The 18353-nt window shown below is 34.8% G+C and overlaps 1 protein-coding gene across 1 annotated transcript in view; it reads left to right on the top strand.

Annotated features, from left to right (window-relative positions):
• Nucleotides 1–10804: 10804 nt before the first annotated feature.
• znrf3 (zinc and ring finger 3) overlaps nucleotides 10805–18353 on the top strand; it is an 86577-nt gene continuing 79028 nt past the window's right edge. The window contains exon 1 of the mRNA XM_073841108.1: nucleotides 10805–11114. Within this exon, the coding sequence (XP_073697209.1) occupies nucleotides 10893–11114 (222 nt within the window). The 5' untranslated portion in view covers nucleotides 10805–10892. The remainder of the gene's footprint in view (nucleotides 11115–18353) is intronic.

The following is an 18353-nucleotide window of genomic DNA, read 5'->3' as shown; positions in this document are numbered from 1 at the left end:
GCGAAGCCATTTTGCATGTGTGCGATCCTCACAATGCTCTGGGAACCATGCTCGTAAATCAGACGTCCCCACGGTGAATCGTGTCTTTGATGGGGCCCAGCTGACGTTATTCTCTAATGAAAAAAAGAGATGATGAGGAGGCCCTACTTTTGCGTCCGTAACTCACAACACTGGAGTGTATTATTACATAAAGCAATTAAGAGGCCCCTGGACACCCACAGATGGAAATGTTTTCTCCCACTGACTGAGAAAATGTTATAGCCTGACGATGTTGCATGTGTGAGAGGATGTCAACGCTTTGTGTTTAGATTCACACCCCACACGTATGCTTACTTTAATCTATAAAAGACAAAATCTAATCACACCAGGGGCGTAGATTTAGGGTGGACGGAGGGGATGTGTCCCCACCAATATCCTCCGACCATTGAAATGTCCCCACCAATAATTCAATCCACTTAAAAAAATAAATAAATAAAAAATCGCGCTGTCAACATTAACCTGGACACGCAGAAAGGGATAAATCACGTTCTCTCATTGAGTCCTCCCGCCCCCAAAACACATAGGCTATGAACATTTTGATTATGTGCCTTTCCCTGCTATCATGTGAGAGGCTATGGCTGCGTTCAGATACAAGCAGCGCCAAATGCAGTGAATTTTTTCCCTTGCAAAAAGGTGTGTTGGGTGACATACATGTGAGGATGGCGGCAGCAAAAAAAAAAGAAGCTGGACACGAGATTATTTTTCAAAGAAAAGTGTTACTTCAAGTTCGCTAGTGAATCCATCAAAGTCCATCAAAGTAACGACAACAGTTAACGTGCTAGTGTTTTTTTTTTTTTACCGCTTTGACGCACATTCATTATAGCAGGGCCAACTAGTCTGTGAATACGGACTATAGCTAACAGCAGATTCCTCCAAGTATTAAACAGCTAAATGTAAAAGTATAAATATGATCCCTGTCAGTTCTCCTAATCTAATGACGACTATTTGTCAGAAATCAGTCTTGTGTTGATATGCTACATACTAATATTGCCATGGCTAGAATTTTGTTGACAGTTCACCAATAGACAATCCACTTCGCACAAATAGTTTTTAAAATGCATTCACTGACTTGGCAAACATTCATGATTTGATTCGAGATTTGCACACTAAGACTCAGAAAAAGTAAAATAAAATGATTGCTGTTTAAATGGCATCCCAGCAAACACAGAACGTTCCCCTAACATTCCCATATGGTTCCCATTTGGTTATTTTTTTCGGGAACCAAATGAGAACGTTCCCAGAACGTTCGCTGTAGGTTCTGTTTTTAATAACCTAAAAATAACGTTCTAAGAACATTCCCAGTAGGTTCCCAGAACGTTCCCCTAACCTAAAGGGAACGTAAAGAAAACTGTCCTGGCTAACCAATAGGGAACGTTCTTGGGAACGTTATGGGAACCAAAAACTAACGTTCCCAGAACGTTCTGGGAACCAAAAATTGTTAGCTGGGATGTGTTTATCTTTATTAAACTGTCTTTTTGTCAGTTATTAAACATTCCTTTAACATTACACTATTCCTTAATTTAACTTAATGAATTGCATTTCGAGTGGATTAATATCAATTGAAGCATTGCTAGTATTAATGTAAAGTGATTTTGCATTTTGCAGCATATTAAAAAAAATGCATTCCATGGACGGAGTTGGGGTGGGGGGGTTGGTGGCGTGTGTGTGTGTGTGTGTGGGGGGGGGGGGGATACAGAAAAACTTGATTTTATGTCCATAATCCATTTGTGAGGATCAATTAACAGCTCCTAAGGCACTTCCAAACAAGTGTATTTTTCGTAAGCCCTTGACCGTGAATGTGCGAGACTTCCGCTTCATTAGCGGCTGTAGGGAAATGATTAGAATAACAAAGTGCGGTACATGGTAAAACTGTTTGCACTACAAACCACTGTGTTCATAATTAAGATAATACCCTAAAACAATACTGTAGGACACACCCGTTTGCAATATCAAGCAGCAAAACGAGCTGTTTTGTAGCCTTAGAGCTAAGCTGGAAGCTAATGAGACCGGAAGCCTCGCACATTAAATGTACAAATGGCCGCGCCCGCTCTATAGGCTACGGAAAAAATAAGATGGATAGCAAAACCTCACTCACAGAAAGTTTTTGTTTTCATATCCACAGGTGATCGGCCTGTAGCATCCAGAATAAAACATGGTGTTTCGCTAACATACCACCAGAGGGCAGAGTTGAATTGAAAGCTGTTTTTGCACGTTTATCCTCTCTCTCTCTCACACACACACACACACACACACACACACACACACACACACACACAAACACAAAAACAATTACGAATGGAGAAATGCTGTAATTGTTTGTGTTTCATATGCTGCACCTACACCGTATGAATCACAAACATTAACAACATTTCTCCATTTGTAAGTGTTTAACGTTTTAGTTTCCTTCTAAGTTCAATGTTTTTTTAATATTTATAACCTCTACATTCAGGGGCTGAGGCTGAGATTTATTTATTTCAGGGTTTTTCTTCAAGGTAGTTGATTTTCTTATTAATACTAACTGACGCCTTTACCCTGTCTGAATCATTTATGCTTGCTAACTTTTAAATGTCTTTCATGTATAGATTTTTTGACTATGAAAATCCATCATAAAAAAATATGGGGAATACTTTACACTAAGGTGTTGTTTGTTACCATTAGTTAATGTATTAAACATGAACGGACAATAAACAATATTACATTACTTAATAATCTAATTATTTAAATTACTTAATTTGTTATTGTTAGTTAATAAAAAAAAATAGTAATTTATTGTTTGTTCATGTTAGTTCACAGTGCGTTAACTAATGCTAACAAATGCTGAAATTAACACTAAGATTGCATTAGATGCATTAGAAATAATGTTAATTTTTAGTTCATGTTAACTAATGTTGTTAAGTAATGTTAACAAATGAACCTTATTGTAAAGTTATACCAAAATGTGAATTATTTCATGTTTTAATCTAAAAAAGCGAAAGAATCCTATCATAAACATTTCAACATTTAATATGTGAAAATGTATAATGTTATATAAATTTTCCAAAAACAACTACTAATTTGCACAACTAATAATAAAAGTAATAAAATAGAAACAATAAATAAATAAATAAATGAATGAATAGTTAAATTAATGAATAATACTTTTATTTAGCAAGACATTAAATTGATCAAAAGTGACAGTAAAGACTTTTAGGTTGTTGAAAAAAAAGAGAACTTTAAAGGTGATTTTCTCAGTATTTTGATTTTTTTGCACCCTCAGATTCCAGATTTCAAATAGATGTATCTCGGCCAAATATTGTCCTATCCTAACAAACCATACATCAATAGAAAGCTTATTTATTGAGCTTCCATATGATGTATACATCTCAGTTTTGTAAAATTTAACCTTATGACTGGTTTTGTGGTCCTGGGTCACATAAATATATATAGCTTTATGAAATTGACAAGAATTTGCATATTCATATCTAAAATTATGCATTACTAACTGTATTATGAATATGTCTTATGAATTATTATATTTATATCATTATTAATCTTTTTGAGAATATGTATTTAATGCCCTAACAGTTTTACCCTGACTGACCTTTTGAGACATGACACGAGACAAGAATAGCTGTTGTTATTGTGGCTGTTATTTTCGTACATTTTATCATGTCTATCATCAACTCAGACACAGACCGATGTTCTTAGAACAAGAAGTACTTCTTAGTAAATGTTCCTTTTTTCCCAAAAGTTTGGGTTGGTGAGCAAACATGCAAATTAATAACGCCTTTGTTCATGATCAAAATTAGACATATAAGCGACCTATTGACTTCCTGTACTGTCTGGTTTTAAGGGTATAAGAAATGCTAACCCTGCACCCCTTGCAGATCGGAGACTTCACACTTCTTACTTCTTCTTTCTCTCCGCTCTCTATCTTTTACTCTGATACTGGGTGCACCTAGACAGTCTAATATTTCTATTAGACTTACTTCTCTCAGATTTGACTAGCTTTGAATTTGACTTTAATTTTAATTCTAATTTGATTAATTAGACTATATTTAATTAGACTTTATTTGATCAGATTGACAAATGATTTAATTATTGACAACTTGGAATTGGGAATGAATATGTTTTTTCCTTTTAATCAAAATTACATTAAAGGTTGTATCAGCGATTTCTAGCCTAAACATAAAGTGTCAATTTCAGCTGACCTTTCTTCACGATCCGCTCGCTGCCTGCCCCATAAATTGTCTGTGAAAAAAAACGCGTCTCTCTGGTCAGCCTAGGGTCCGAGATATGCCAAAAAAACAATCGGCGCTATCAACTATTCCACAGATAAACAAACAGTGTTCCAACCAATCAGCGTCAGGGGTTTGGTGTTGTGGACTTTCGCTCCGCCTCCCTCACATCCCTGCACCAGTAGGAAAGTCCACAACACCAAACCCCTGACGCTGATTGGTTGGAACACTGTTTGTTTATGTGTGGAAAGGTTGGTAGTGCTGATTGTTTTTTTGGCATATCTCGGACCCTAGGCTGACCAGAGAGACGCGGTGTTTTCACAGACAATTTATGGGGCAGGCAGCGAGCGGATCGTGAAGAAAGATCAGCTGAAATTGACACTTTATGTTTTAGGCTAGAAATCGCTGATACAACCTTTAATGGAATTAACAGTCATTGATAAAGTGATTCTTGTTATTGCTGCTATTCTTTTAATTGTGGCATTTATTTTCAAACTGGAAGATATATATAACCTTTGACAACTTTGAATCAATTTATAACCTTTTTAACCCTTACCTGTCTGACGTGGATCAATCATTTTTTGCATCATACATATATATTATCATTAGCAAATCAATTTTCACAAAAATATCAAGCAGGAACATTCAAAATATTAAGCACTGCATATTAAGCACTGCCGTGTTTCCAGCCAAAATATCAAAAACTTCTTAAATCAGGTCTTGTTTTCAGAAAAAATAAGTCAAAATTAAGTGCATTTTTGCTTGAAACAAGTAAAATAATCTGCCAGTGGGGTAAGAAAAATAATCTTGTTTTCTATTTGAAATAAGATTTTTTTTCTTACCCCACTGGCAGATTATTTAGCTTGTTCTAAGCAAAAACTCCCCTTTTTTAATTTTGACTATTTTTTTCTGAAAACAAGAGAATTTTTTGACTTGTCTAGAAAATCTTTCTAGATATTTTGGCTGGAAACAAGACAAAAACCTAAGTAAGAAAAGCATTTTTGCAGTGAGAAATGAGCAAATCAGCATATTAACAAATTTCTGAATGATCATGTGACACTGAAGACCAGAGTAATGATGCTGAAAAATGTATCTTTGCATCACAGGAATAAATTGCATTTTAAAATATATTAAAATAGAAAACAGTTTGTTTAAATTATAAAAATATTTTGCAATATTAATGCTTTTACTGTATTTTGCATCAAATAAATGCAGGCTTGGTGAGCATCAGTAACTTCCTTCACAAGAATGAAATTTTTTTTTAAATAATTTTAGTAGACAAAATAATGAAACCTTTTTCACTGTGCATGCATAGCCGAGCTCAAATCTGAGTAAATTGCTAAACTCAATTGTATCTTTGAACTTAGACAGACGGAAACAAGCTGCTGTCTTCTCCTCTCATGTCTTTTCAAATCTAATTAAATATATGCTCAGTCATATGACCTATACACGAATCCAAGCTTGGGAAACTCTGCTGGGCGCTTCTTCTCGTTTTATGCTTTGTTTTAAGTAATCATCTGTATTTTGCTTTATTTTTGACAGCGAACACACATCTTCTGTGTCCAGAACAATAGCACTATTGTAAAGCATTGTGCTTATCAGAGGAGTTTGGCCGTTTATATTTCTCTCTCAGGACACGGATCAATGAAAACAGAAGAGGTTCTTTGTTTATCGACCCTGGAGGGCCTGCATACAATTTCACATGGAAATGACACTGAGGGAGATGGCGTTTTTATGATTGTTTAACATTACAGCCACTTAAACACTGAGCTGAGACAACTATTGTTTAACTCATGGCACCTTTTAGACTTTTGGGTCCGACATTATTTTCTTGTCTTGTCTCCCAAAAAGTCTGTACGCAGATGTTTGCACTGCAGTGGAAAGAGATACTCCACCCTGCCCGCAAAAATGAGATTCTTCTTCGACTAAAATGATGCAATGCTATCGTGATGAACAAGTGACTGCGCATGCAAACTATGAAGCCTGGTGAGTGAAAAAGAGAGAAAACGGAGACGCCAATTTTCCTCGTCCTGTGGTAGTTTTATAGAATACAGCTGAGGGTCTTCTTCCAAAACAGATGGAGAGCCACTCTCCTCCTCGAGATCATTAGCGCACAGCTTCAATGAGATCATCAGCTGCGAGTCGATCTGTAAATAATTGTCATGCTGTAGGCAAACCAGCCTTTTTAGCATTCTGCAAGCTCTTACGGGTTTTCCTGTGTTGAATCAGAACATATGTTGGCCATTTTGGGATCCGTTGTTTCTTCCTGATACATTCCTGACCTTGAGGAGCTGTGCAGTTGGTTTTCATAAAGCCGGTGTCTTCAAAAAAGACTCTGAAGCCACTCGCCCTTTGAATATTTTGGGAGATTACTGCATGCAAATGTGAATTCATAGTCTTTGGTTGTCTGAATAATGTGTTTACATTGGTCGAGCAAACACAGAACAATTCAATTAAGTCAAAATGTGACTTGACAACACAAAAATGCTGATCAAATGTACAATATATATTCATCATTTACACTCCCAGTCAAAAGTTTTTGAACAGTAAGTCTTTTCTGCACATCAAGCCTGCATTTATTTAATTCAAAGTACAGCACAAACAGTAAAATTTGGAAATATTTGTACTATTTAAAATAACTGCTTTCTAACTGAATATATTTAAAAAAATATATATTTCTGAGATCAAAGCTACATTTTCAGCATCATTACTCCAGTCTTTAGTGTCACTTGATCCTTTTGGGGAAAGAAATGATAGAAATGAATACTTTTAGTTGGCAAGGATGCTTTGAATTGGTCAAAAGTGATAATATATACATTTATAATGTTGCAAAAGATTTCTATTTCAGATAGATGTTGTTCTTCTGAACTTTCTATTCATCAAAGACACCTGGAAAAAATCTACTCAGCCATTTTCAACATAATAATAATAATAAATGTTTTTGAGCAACAAATGTTAGAATGATTTCTGAAGGATCATGTGACTGGAATAAAGGTGCTAAAAATTCAGCTTTGAAATCACAGGAATTTCAAAATATATTCAAATAGAAAACAGTTATTTTAAATAGTAAAAATATTTCAAAATTTGACTGTTTTTGCTGTACTTTGGATCAAATAAATGCAGGGTTGGTGAGCAAAGCAAATGTCTTTAAAAACATTAGAAATCTTACGGTTCAAAAACTTTTGACTGGTAGTGTATCAGCTTGGTAGGTGTGTGCAGGTTTGTACGAAAAAAAATTATTAGAGTATATTTTATAAGAAAATGCTTCAAAATTCCATGTTCATTGTGTTACTTGCTAGGTTTGTTTTTATAAACTTTTTTATATTTTTTTGTAATTGTGAAATTTAGTAGCAATGTCTGAGTGAAAATTGTTATAAAAGACAAAAAAAATTCTGCACACTAGGGTTATTTTAGTATCATTGAGATACTATAATACCTCAAAATACTAAAACACTACTATAGTGGCATTTTTAAAAAATACTATTAAAAATCATCCTATTATAGTTTTCATTAATATGTTGAATTTGTTTATTTTTTAATTTTTTAGTTTTTTAACTTTGGTGTGCATTTTTAAAAACTGGCAACAAATTAAAAAATAGGTTTTTCTTTTTATATTTTATTTCAGTTAAAGTTTATTTGGTAAGACTTTACAATAAGGTCCCATTAGTTAACTAACATTAACTAACATTAGTCTATTTGTTACTGCATTTACTAATCTCTGACAACATAATAGTTAATAAAAATACAACTGTTTATTCTTAGTTCATGTTAGCTCAGATCCATTAAATAATATTAAAAGATACAACTCTTGATTTAAATAATGCATTAGTAAATATTGAATTTAGCATTAATTATGATTAATAAATGCTTTTTTTCATTGTTCATGTTAACAAATTAAACTGTTATCTGTTAAACTGTTGCCTTTCCGGACATTAAATGCAACTTTTTACTACTTCCCAAGTTGTGTAAAAGTTATGACATCTCAAGTTTACCCAGGTTATTTAACAACATAAAAACTCTTACCCATGACTAAATCTACAATATTTGCAAAAACAAATTCCACACTGTAAACAAAATCTGTAGAAATTACAGTATTACTGGCAGCTGGTTGCCAGTAACTTACTGTAGATTTTAATTTATGCTATTTACTGGCAACAGTTTGTTCAAAGTTAATTGAACATTAAACATTAACAAGTCTTTATCTTTACAGAATAAAACTAAAATAACAGCCTCATGCAAAGCATTCTGGGAACCAAAATCTGAAGGAAAAAAACAGAAAAAGGTTGATGAAGGTTTCTGGTTCCCAGAATGCTTTGCAGTAGGTTGTTATTTTATAGTTTTATTCTGTAAAGACAAAGACTTGTTAATGTTTAATGTTCATTTAACTTTGAACAAACTGTTGCCAGTAAATAACATAAATTAAAAAACTACAGTAAGTTACTGGCAACCAACTGCAGAACTACAGCAAATTTTTTACAGTGCAGCTTTTTTTATTTATTTATTTTCCTTGTTGAATGTTAATCTTGCTAACTTTTTTTTTTTTTTTACGTGCACTTAACCAAGGCATGCTCTGGAAAATAAACAGATTTTTCATGTAAACTTGAGCTTCCTCAGATGAAATGGATCCAGTCCAAAGTGATTACAAATGAGTGCACTTTTGCTGTCAGTCCAAGGTCAAATCTTTGAATACTTCAAAGGTTCCTTCATTTTTGAAGTGCTGAGGCACCATATAACTGATCGCAAAAGGGTCTTTGAGTTTGTCTCATTCCTCATGTGAATCAAAGGCAAGATGAAAGCCTTCAACTTGTTTTAATGTAAGGGGCAATTTTGCTAATCAAAAAGTCCTGCACAGAAAAAAAAGAGACCTTATATTTCATTTTCTGTTGAGATTAACATTGTTGTCCTGTACGTTACCTTGCACCACAAAACCAGTCTTAAGTAGCACTGGTATATTTGTGGCAATAGCCAAAAATACATTGTATGGGTCAAACATTATAGATTTTTCTTAAATGCCAAAAATAATTAGCATATTAAGTAAATACCATGTTCCATAAAGATATTTTGCAAATTTCCTATGGTAAATATATCAAACTTAATTGTTGAGTAGTAATATGCATTGCTAAGAACTTCACTTGGACAACTTTAAAGGCGATTTTCTCAATATTTTATATTTTTTTGCACCCTCAGATTCTAGATTTTCAGATAGTTGTATCTCAGCCAAATATTGTCCTATCCTAATAAATCATACATCAATGGAAAGCTTATTAGTTTAGCTTTTCATGGTGTATAATTTTCGAAATGAACCCTTATGACTGGTTTTGTGGTCCAGAGTCACATATGTTCACATAAGATCCCAATCCCAGCCTATTTTATGTTCATATGATCTAATCAAAACCAATTTGATTTTGCATTACAACAAATGTTAGGTCTACATAATTAAATATACTTAAATATAGGCTATTTTTTCAAAAGGACAGGTGTGAATACTTGGCACACAAAATATACAATGTGCAAAGTGCATCGAAAGACCTATAAAAACGTAAAATTCACTCTAGTGAACGCTAAATAATTTAGAGAAGGTTAGTAGTTCTCTTTAAGGTAGTCCACACAAAGTTCAACAAGTTGTTTCACAGCCGGCTAATTACACCCAAGGGAAATGTTTACCAATCTTCTAGTAAAAGTAATAAAACGTTTTTGTGACTATAACATAAACGAAATGACAATCTCTGCTATCACCTTCAAAGTTATTACTACACATACACATTTATGCGTATGAATCATCCAAACAGCGTCGCTCCTCCTTAACGATTCAGAGAGGAGTGGAGCAGCGGAGTGGAACCGAATCGGTTGCTTCGAACGAGTCATTTAAATGAACGAATCATTCTATTTCGATGCATCTCTTATTTTAGTTGGATGAGTTTCTCTTTCTTTACGTTCATAATAATAATTATTTTAAATATGTAAGAATTACTATACACAGCTAAAGTGACGTAAGGATGTTACTTAAAATCCTAATTTATTTAATCTATTTTGTTGTATTTTTCAATAGCTTGATAAAAAGTTATTTCTACAAAGTTGTCTTTTTGAAGACAGTCTCTTCTTTCTAGAGTCCCCTTTAGATTTGTAGAAACACAAATTTAAATAAAGCATAAAAAGAAAAGGACACCCTGACTCGGAATGAATCGTTCAACCGAACCGATTTAAAAGAATCGAGTCACTTGGATGAATCAAAATCCCAACCACTAGAATGGAGAGGGTCAGGAAGATCGGTGGGTGGGGTTAACCCTTTGTGGAAAAAAAAAATTAAGGAATCACGTGTTCCCAGATCAAAGGAGATCCGCTTTGTACAGAGAGCGCGAGCAGCAGCCAGCGAGGCATAAGCGAGCGCGCAAGCAATGCGATAGTCCGGGCAGCAATGGTGAAATAAGCCACGACATTCTTCTCAAGGACAAACTTTTATTTTCAATGATCGCTGTTCTCACATCGTACCATCCACTGCGGCTTGTTTTTTGCCTTTTTTGTTGTTGTTTGTGGTTTTGGGAGGACGCTCGCTCCTCTCAAATTTGATTCTGAATCAACACTTTTTTGAAGACCCTTGGAAATTATGTTCCGATCGGCGCTGATCCAACCGGCAAGATGATGATTTTACCGAGGAGTGGGTTCGGTCGTGGTGCTGATTCGGTGGTCTTGGTGTTGTTTTGGGTCTTGGGAAGCGTCCTAGCCAAGGATACTGCCTTTGTGGAAGTTGTGCTTTTTGAGTCGAGCCCAAATGGTGATTATACCACTTACACGACAGGTTTGCAAGGGCGCTTCTCCAGAGCCGGAGCCACTATCAGCGCAGAGGGCGATATCGTGCAAGTACGTTTCCGTCTCTATCGGTGCACTTGCATGGGGATTTTACGCTCTAACCGCGTGTCTAACAACTTCATTTCTGTGCGGTGCATTCGCTCTCCGCAACTTTGTTTTTCCCTTTCTTTTCAAGGGGGTGTGGGGTTGCACTTCACTACGTGAGGATGATGGTACAAGCCCAGCGAACTATGCGGTCGCAAAATGGCCTCTTGTCTTGCAAAACATGCAAACGTACTGGCAAAAAAGTTACTTTGATGCAGAACTTGCATGAATGGGTTTGTGTATTGACTAGGAACGTGCAGAAACAAACACGGTGTAAACTTTCTAGCGCAGATGACAGCAGTAAACATATGTCAAATGTTATCAATTTTAATAACTGCATATCCCAGATGTTTTGCAGCGTTTTAATTCCAAGTGTCAGTGTTGACTAGTAGTAACGGTATTCTTACATTTCAATGAAAAACTAGAAAGATAAAAGAATTATAAATGTAGGATTTCCAGGCCTGGGAAAGCCATGGGAATTAAGTTTAAAAAGGCATGGAAAACTTAACACCAATGTTTTAAAAATGTATGTGAATAATTAAAAAATATCCAGTTATCACATAGAACTCTTCTATAACTTTTAGTCATTTCCATAGTAAATATAATTACTCTAGTGCTGAAAGTATCAAGTAAACATTAATGAGGTGTGAGAATCTTGTAGAAATCAGTGCATGCCTTGAAGAGACTTTCAAAACGACCTGAGGTTGCTCTTAAATAATATTAATAATAATTCAAGTGGTCTGGTTTAAATGGGTCCATGACACCTGTCATATGTGACCCTGGACCAAAAAAAACAATCATAAGGGTCATCCATTTGTTAGGTTAGGACAATATTTGGCCAAGATAGAACTATTTGAGAATCTGGACGTGCAAAAAATCCAAATATTTAGAAAATCACTTTTAAAGTTTTTAGAAATGCATATTACTAATCAAAAATGAAGCTTTGATATATTTACGGTAGGAAATTGACAAAGCGTCTTCATGGAACATGATCTTAATATCCTAATGATTTTTGGCATAAAAGAAAAATCGTTAATTTTGTCCCATACACTAGTGTTGATAATTGCTACAAATATATCCATGCTACTTAAGACTGGTTTTGTGGTCCAGGGTCACATAAATGTCCTTTGTTTAAAGTTCACTGAAGGCTGTGAGAAATCTTCTCCCTAATGCTGTCCAGATGCCCACTCTGCTTTAATAATTTCTCCTCAGGGACTTGTGCAATTTGATAAATTGTTTATGAACCATCACACCTATGTGTGATTTATTCTCCTTATTGCACACACTTGGGTTTGTATTCTCTAAGGAAGGTTTTGCAATGCTTCTAAAGAGCGCCCATTTTCGTGATTTGTTGAAAGTTTGTAATTCTTCCCCTCCTCTTGTGAAAACAGAGAACAGGCATCAAAGAGCGAGACGTTATTGAACGCCATGCCAAGAGGAATCATCTGTCCCTTAAACACTTGCTTAGAGTTTAACACTGCTGGCTGAAGTGCACTGTGGGAAGTTATGGTGACTGTGGCTGTAATGCGAACACTGTGAAAGTGCATGCTAAAAGGATGCAATGATGCAGATCAAAGCGAATGCCTGATTTGTGCATGCAAATGCTTAGAAATGCTTTTTGATGTGATATTTTGAGTGAAACATAAGCCAAAAGTATTGCTTAAGCGTCCAGTAGGCTTCTACTATTGCTGTGCTTTTCTTATACATTCCTTCCTGTGGTTTTAGTGTAGAAAAATGAAAAGTACAGGCTTTTTTACATCCAGGTCTGCTGTGTCCGTCCCACATCATTCGCTAGTATGTGTTTACACTTGTGTACTTAGCAATGTTAGACCGTTCCCATGTATAGGATTAGTGAGTATCACATTCTTCAAAATGGCAAGTGGTGATCATCATTTTTCGATGATGGCAGAGGAGATTGCTTTCTCTGTAGTGGGGTGAAATGAGAGATTTAGTGGTTTAGATATTTAGACTGGCCATACATCCATTTAGCACGGGCCATTTGGCTCTATCTTTAAACCCCGCTGAGATGATGGACCTCAGCTTTACATTGAGAAGACGTTGAGGTTTGCAATAGTTTCAGACGCAGTTTAACTTTTGTCGCAGAGGCCAAGATGGAATTGTGTACTGCGAACGCTGTAATCATTCTGTGCATGATGTTTCAGATCTCTCTCTCATTTTCTGAACTGCTTTGCAATGAATCTTTCACAATTTTCTCCTCAGCAATGTCATTATTTCATTTCAGCTTCTCAGCAATGTCATAATTTCATTTGGCTTTGATTGGCGTTGAGATGTAAGGGCTTTGCTGGTTAAATAAGAACCATATGAAGATATTTGTGAAATTTGACTGAAATGTTTGTTTGACTTCTGAAGAGAATAAGTAATTGGTTTTACAAAATAGTTGTGTAATTCTCATTCGGCATTCTTGTACAGATATTTTCTTCTGCCTATTTGTCCAAATTGCTTTTAAACATGGTAGTTCTCCTGCAAACCGCAGATGCTGTTTGCAGTTTAGGCCGTGATTTGTGTTTTAACCTCTAGGATTGGTGTGGTGGCGGTTTCATTATAAAGAAGATTTGTTGTTGGGCGTTGAGAATCCAATTAAGTTCATAAATGAGGGTTTCTTGCTGAAGGATGTAGTGAAATATCAAGCACTTTGAGAAAACTAGCCCTGGTACATCCTTGTCAGATTTCCCTTGAGTGAAAAGGAGAGCCTGGAGTGCCATCAGGGCCAAAGCAAACAAATTAACTCAATTTGCTACATACTCTACCTTATGGGGCAGGAAGCAAAGTGACTTTTCTTGGCTAATACACAAAACCAATGTTCCCCTTGGCTAGAACCTCAATTGCCTCAATTTTGTCTTCTCATAGCATGAAAATCAGTGTCTTTTGAAATAATTCTTACATACTGTAGTTGTGGTTTCTCTCTGGGAAAGGACTTGCTGATTGTGTTTTGAATATAGTGTTTCGTACTGCCAGTTCCATGTAGTAGACACTAACTAGCTGTTGGTTAAATACATTTAACATAAAAATTGAAGTGCTTGGATTGTTCTGGCTTTATTTTTCTAGAAGGCTGAAGGGTTAGAGCATTTAACCTGAAATGCCGCTTCATGTTTGGTTTGTGCTGATTTTGGCAATGGTGGTTATCATATAGTCCAATATATTGATGCCTAAATTACTACTACATGCAATTGGCTGAAATGTTGTTTTGGTAAAATGCAAAGTCTTGTGATTGCAGGTTGTATCAAAGTTTATGCCCGGACCATTATACGTGCAACATTGCACGTTCAAACAATGAAGGCCTGCTGTATGTTTTGATAGCTTTGTTCTTTATACTCAAGTTTTGTACTTTAGTGTATTGACTACCAACCAGGGGTACTTGAGTTTTTATTTTGCTTTGTTTTATGCTTGATTTTTACTTTGTTGAACGGAAATTAAAACTTTTAAATGTCAGCAGGTTAAACCAACTATGATTTAGTTTCTGTTCTTTTTTTAATGTTTGCATGTTTTATAAAATTGTATATATGTATCATGGTAAGTGTGTTTTACACCCTCAGCATCAGTTTTTTTTTTGGTTTATAATATTGTAATGCTGATTGGTATTTTGTGATATTATTAATTGTAATAGAATACGTCAGTACAATTTTTAATACTTTTATACAGGGAAGATGCATTAAATTGATCGAAAGTGACACTAAACAAAATTCTATAGTTACAGAAGATTCTATTTCAAATGAATGCTGTTTTTTTTTTAACTTAAATTCTTTGAAGAATCCAAAAACATCCACACCAATAAAGGTTTCCACAACAGTATCAAAGAGCACAGCTGTTTTTCACATTGATAATAATAACAAATGTTTCTTAAGCACCACACCAGCATATTAAAATGATTTCTGAAGGATCGTGAGAGTCACTGGAATAAATTAACCCTAAATTATAAAATATATTAAATTAGAAAGCAGTTTTTTAGTAATATTTTATAATATTACAGTTTCTACTGTATTTTTGATCAAATAAATTAACAAAAATATCTTACCAAACCCCAAACTTTGCACATAAGTGTAATATGTATTAAATATATGGAATTGAAATAATCTGAATAAATAGGCTTTCCTTTGATGTATTGTTTGTTAGGATAGGACAATATTTAGCTGAGACACAACTATTTGAAAATGTGGAATCTGAGGGTGCAAAAAAAAACATTATAAAATATTGAGCAGTCTCCTTTGAAGTTGTCCAAATGAAGTTCTTCTGCATATTACTTATCAAAAATTGAGTTTTTATATTTACTGTCGGAAATTTACAAAATATCTTCATGGAACATGATCTTTACCTTATATCCTAATGATTTTTGGCATTAAATAAAAATAATAATAATTTTGACACCTACACAGTGTATTGTTGGCTATTGCTACCCATGCTACTTAAGAGTCTTAATAATGGGACAAAAAAAAATAGCAAAACCCTGAATTAGTTAAACAAATATACATACAAAGATACATATATACACATTTGCCAGTTGTGATTGTCATAAGTTGCACCTGTCTTTCATTTTTCAGGAAGATAATGACCGTCACACCAGCTGTTCTCTGTATGACACCAGACTAGTTTAGATTTATCTTTCATCTACCATCATAACTAAGAGCGTGATTGTGTATAGTTCATGACCGTTACTGCAGAAAGTCCCTTATATAAACAGAAGTAAAATGAAATGGTCTGTGTGAGCGCTAGCGGTGCAGGTGATGACATGTTGTCATGGTGGCATTAGAATGATGCCATCTTCACATTCTCTCAGGCAGAACTGTACTGTCATATCCACACATGACTGACCCAAAATACCTTGATGGATGACTCTCCTTATCACCTCCTGCAGCAGAGCTAGCGCTTCAGTCTGGTGGTTTTAGACACTGTTCTCATTAAGAACTGAATGTGGGAAAATAAGAAGGTGCTTCCTTCTTTAACTGTGTTCTCACCTGTCTGTCACGGCTGGTAACTGTGGGAGTGAAATGCTGGTGAGTCGAGCTACGTTGAAAAGTGACTCGCATCTTGCTCAGTATTTGTTTTTGTTTGGGATGTAAGTCTTTGCTCATCGTGTTCTATGGTGTCTTATTGTTGTCGTACTGCAATGCTTTCGAATGCTTGGCACATCTGATTTTAATTTTTAGGATTCTGAGGGAAATCAAGGGAGGGACGTGACACTGAACCATGGAAGTGACCATATGAAAGTCATAGCTTCAATCCACATAGTCAACTTCCTTCCCTTAAGGTCCTGAGAAGGGTGATTAGTTCTGACCCACTCATAACTTTTTATGGATAAACACGCCATTTATTATTACTTTTATTATTATTACAGTCCCAGAGAGTTTTTACTAATAGAGAGTTTCTCTCAAACAGATGTTCACACATAAATGACGATTCTGTGATTATTTATTCATCATCATGCTGTTTTTAAAATCCATATTACTTTATTTTTTCTGTGGAACACATAAGTATAATTTCTAAATAACTATTCCAGTAAATTTTTTTCAATGTAGATACATTTAAATGGAAACTGAGCCTTTGAAACTTTAAAAATGTCATATAATTGGTCTATACGCAAATCCAACATTTCTGAAGTCATTTTTTTTTCTCTTCACTGAAATGTTCACATCCGCCTTAGTACTGCTTTGCATATTTATGAGTTTGTGTGAGTAGTAGGGGTCAATTGATTTCTGTTTGTCAGGGCCGACCGATACTGATTATTACAGCTCAAGTAGACCGATAACTGCTATTTTGAACCAATATATATGTCTGGTGTCAAAATTAAGAATAACAAGGGCTCGGATAAAAACTTTTTAAAATGCTTTTAAATTATTTTATCAAAAAATCGGTTTTGACAATGACCAATACCGATAACTATAAAAATGCTTAATATCGGCACCGATATTCGGTCAACCCCTAGTAAATAGTGCTGTTTGATTCATGAAGGAATCATTCTTTTCAAATGAATTGATTCAGTTCTCAAAACTGGTGATACTTATTGTTACAGATTAAGTAGACCGATAACTGATATTTTGAACTGATATATATATGTCTGCTGTCAAAATTAAGTATAACAAGGGATCAGACAAAATTGTTTCTAAAATGCTTTTAAATTATTTTAGCAGAAAATTGGTTTTGACAGTGACCAATACCGATAAAGTATAAAAATGCTTAATATCGGCACCGATATTCGGTCAACCCCTAGTAAATAGTGCTGTTTGATTCATGAAGGAATCATTCTTTTCAAATGAATTGATTCAGTTCTCAAAACTGGCTTAAATGATACTGATTATTACAGATCAAGTATACTGATAACCGATATGTTGAACCGTTATGTATGTCTGGTGTCAAAATTAAGAATAACAAAGGTTCAGACAAACTTTTTAAATATGCTTTTAAATGATTTTATCAGCAAATCGGTTTTGACAATGACCGATACTGATAACCATAAGAAATGCTTAATATCGGCCCAGATAATCAATCGACACCTAGTGAGTAGTGCTGTTTGATTCATAAAGGAATTATTCTTTTCAAAATGAATTGATTCTGTTCAGTTCACAAAACTGGTTTGAATGACTTGTTCATGAATCAGGCTGTCTGAGTATCGAGTTCAACACACTGAGTCAATGATCACAGAGGTTAATCAGAGAGTTTACCCAAAGAATTCAGTCATCATTTACTTATAGTTCCAAACCTGTATGTCTGTCTTCTGTGGAACACAAACACTGAAATTGTTGTCCAGTGTTGATTTAACCTCCAAAAAAGATATGAGGGTGAATAAATTATGTGTGATGAACACTTTCTTCAAGAGCCCTCACTCTTAAACATCCATGGAACCTTTCAAATGCAGAAAAGATTCTTTATAGTTGAAAAAGTTCTAAAATGTTCTTCGAAATGGTTCTTTTAGGAACTGTTCACTGAAAGGTTCTTTTATGGCATCATTGCAAAAACACCCTTTTGAAACCTTTATTTTTAAAGGGCACTAAAAGCTAAGTCTGTCAATGAATCTACTACTACTACTATTCCTTTAATAGACCATGAGGCGACTTTCCTGTTTGCTATGTTGAGAATTTGCGGTCTGGGTTCATTCCTAGATGCATAAACTGCAATTTAGGAGTATGAATTTTTTTTTTTTTTTCGTTTTATCTTACAAAATCTGTTAAAGTCAGCCCATGATCTGTGGCGTGA

The sequence above is a fragment of the Garra rufa genome, chromosome 5 (assembly GCF_049309525.1).
Source record: "Garra rufa chromosome 5, GarRuf1.0, whole genome shotgun sequence".
NCBI classification, from domain to species: domain Eukaryota; kingdom Metazoa; phylum Chordata; class Actinopteri; order Cypriniformes; family Cyprinidae; genus Garra; species Garra rufa.
This window is presented reverse-complemented; position numbering and strand designations above follow the sequence as displayed.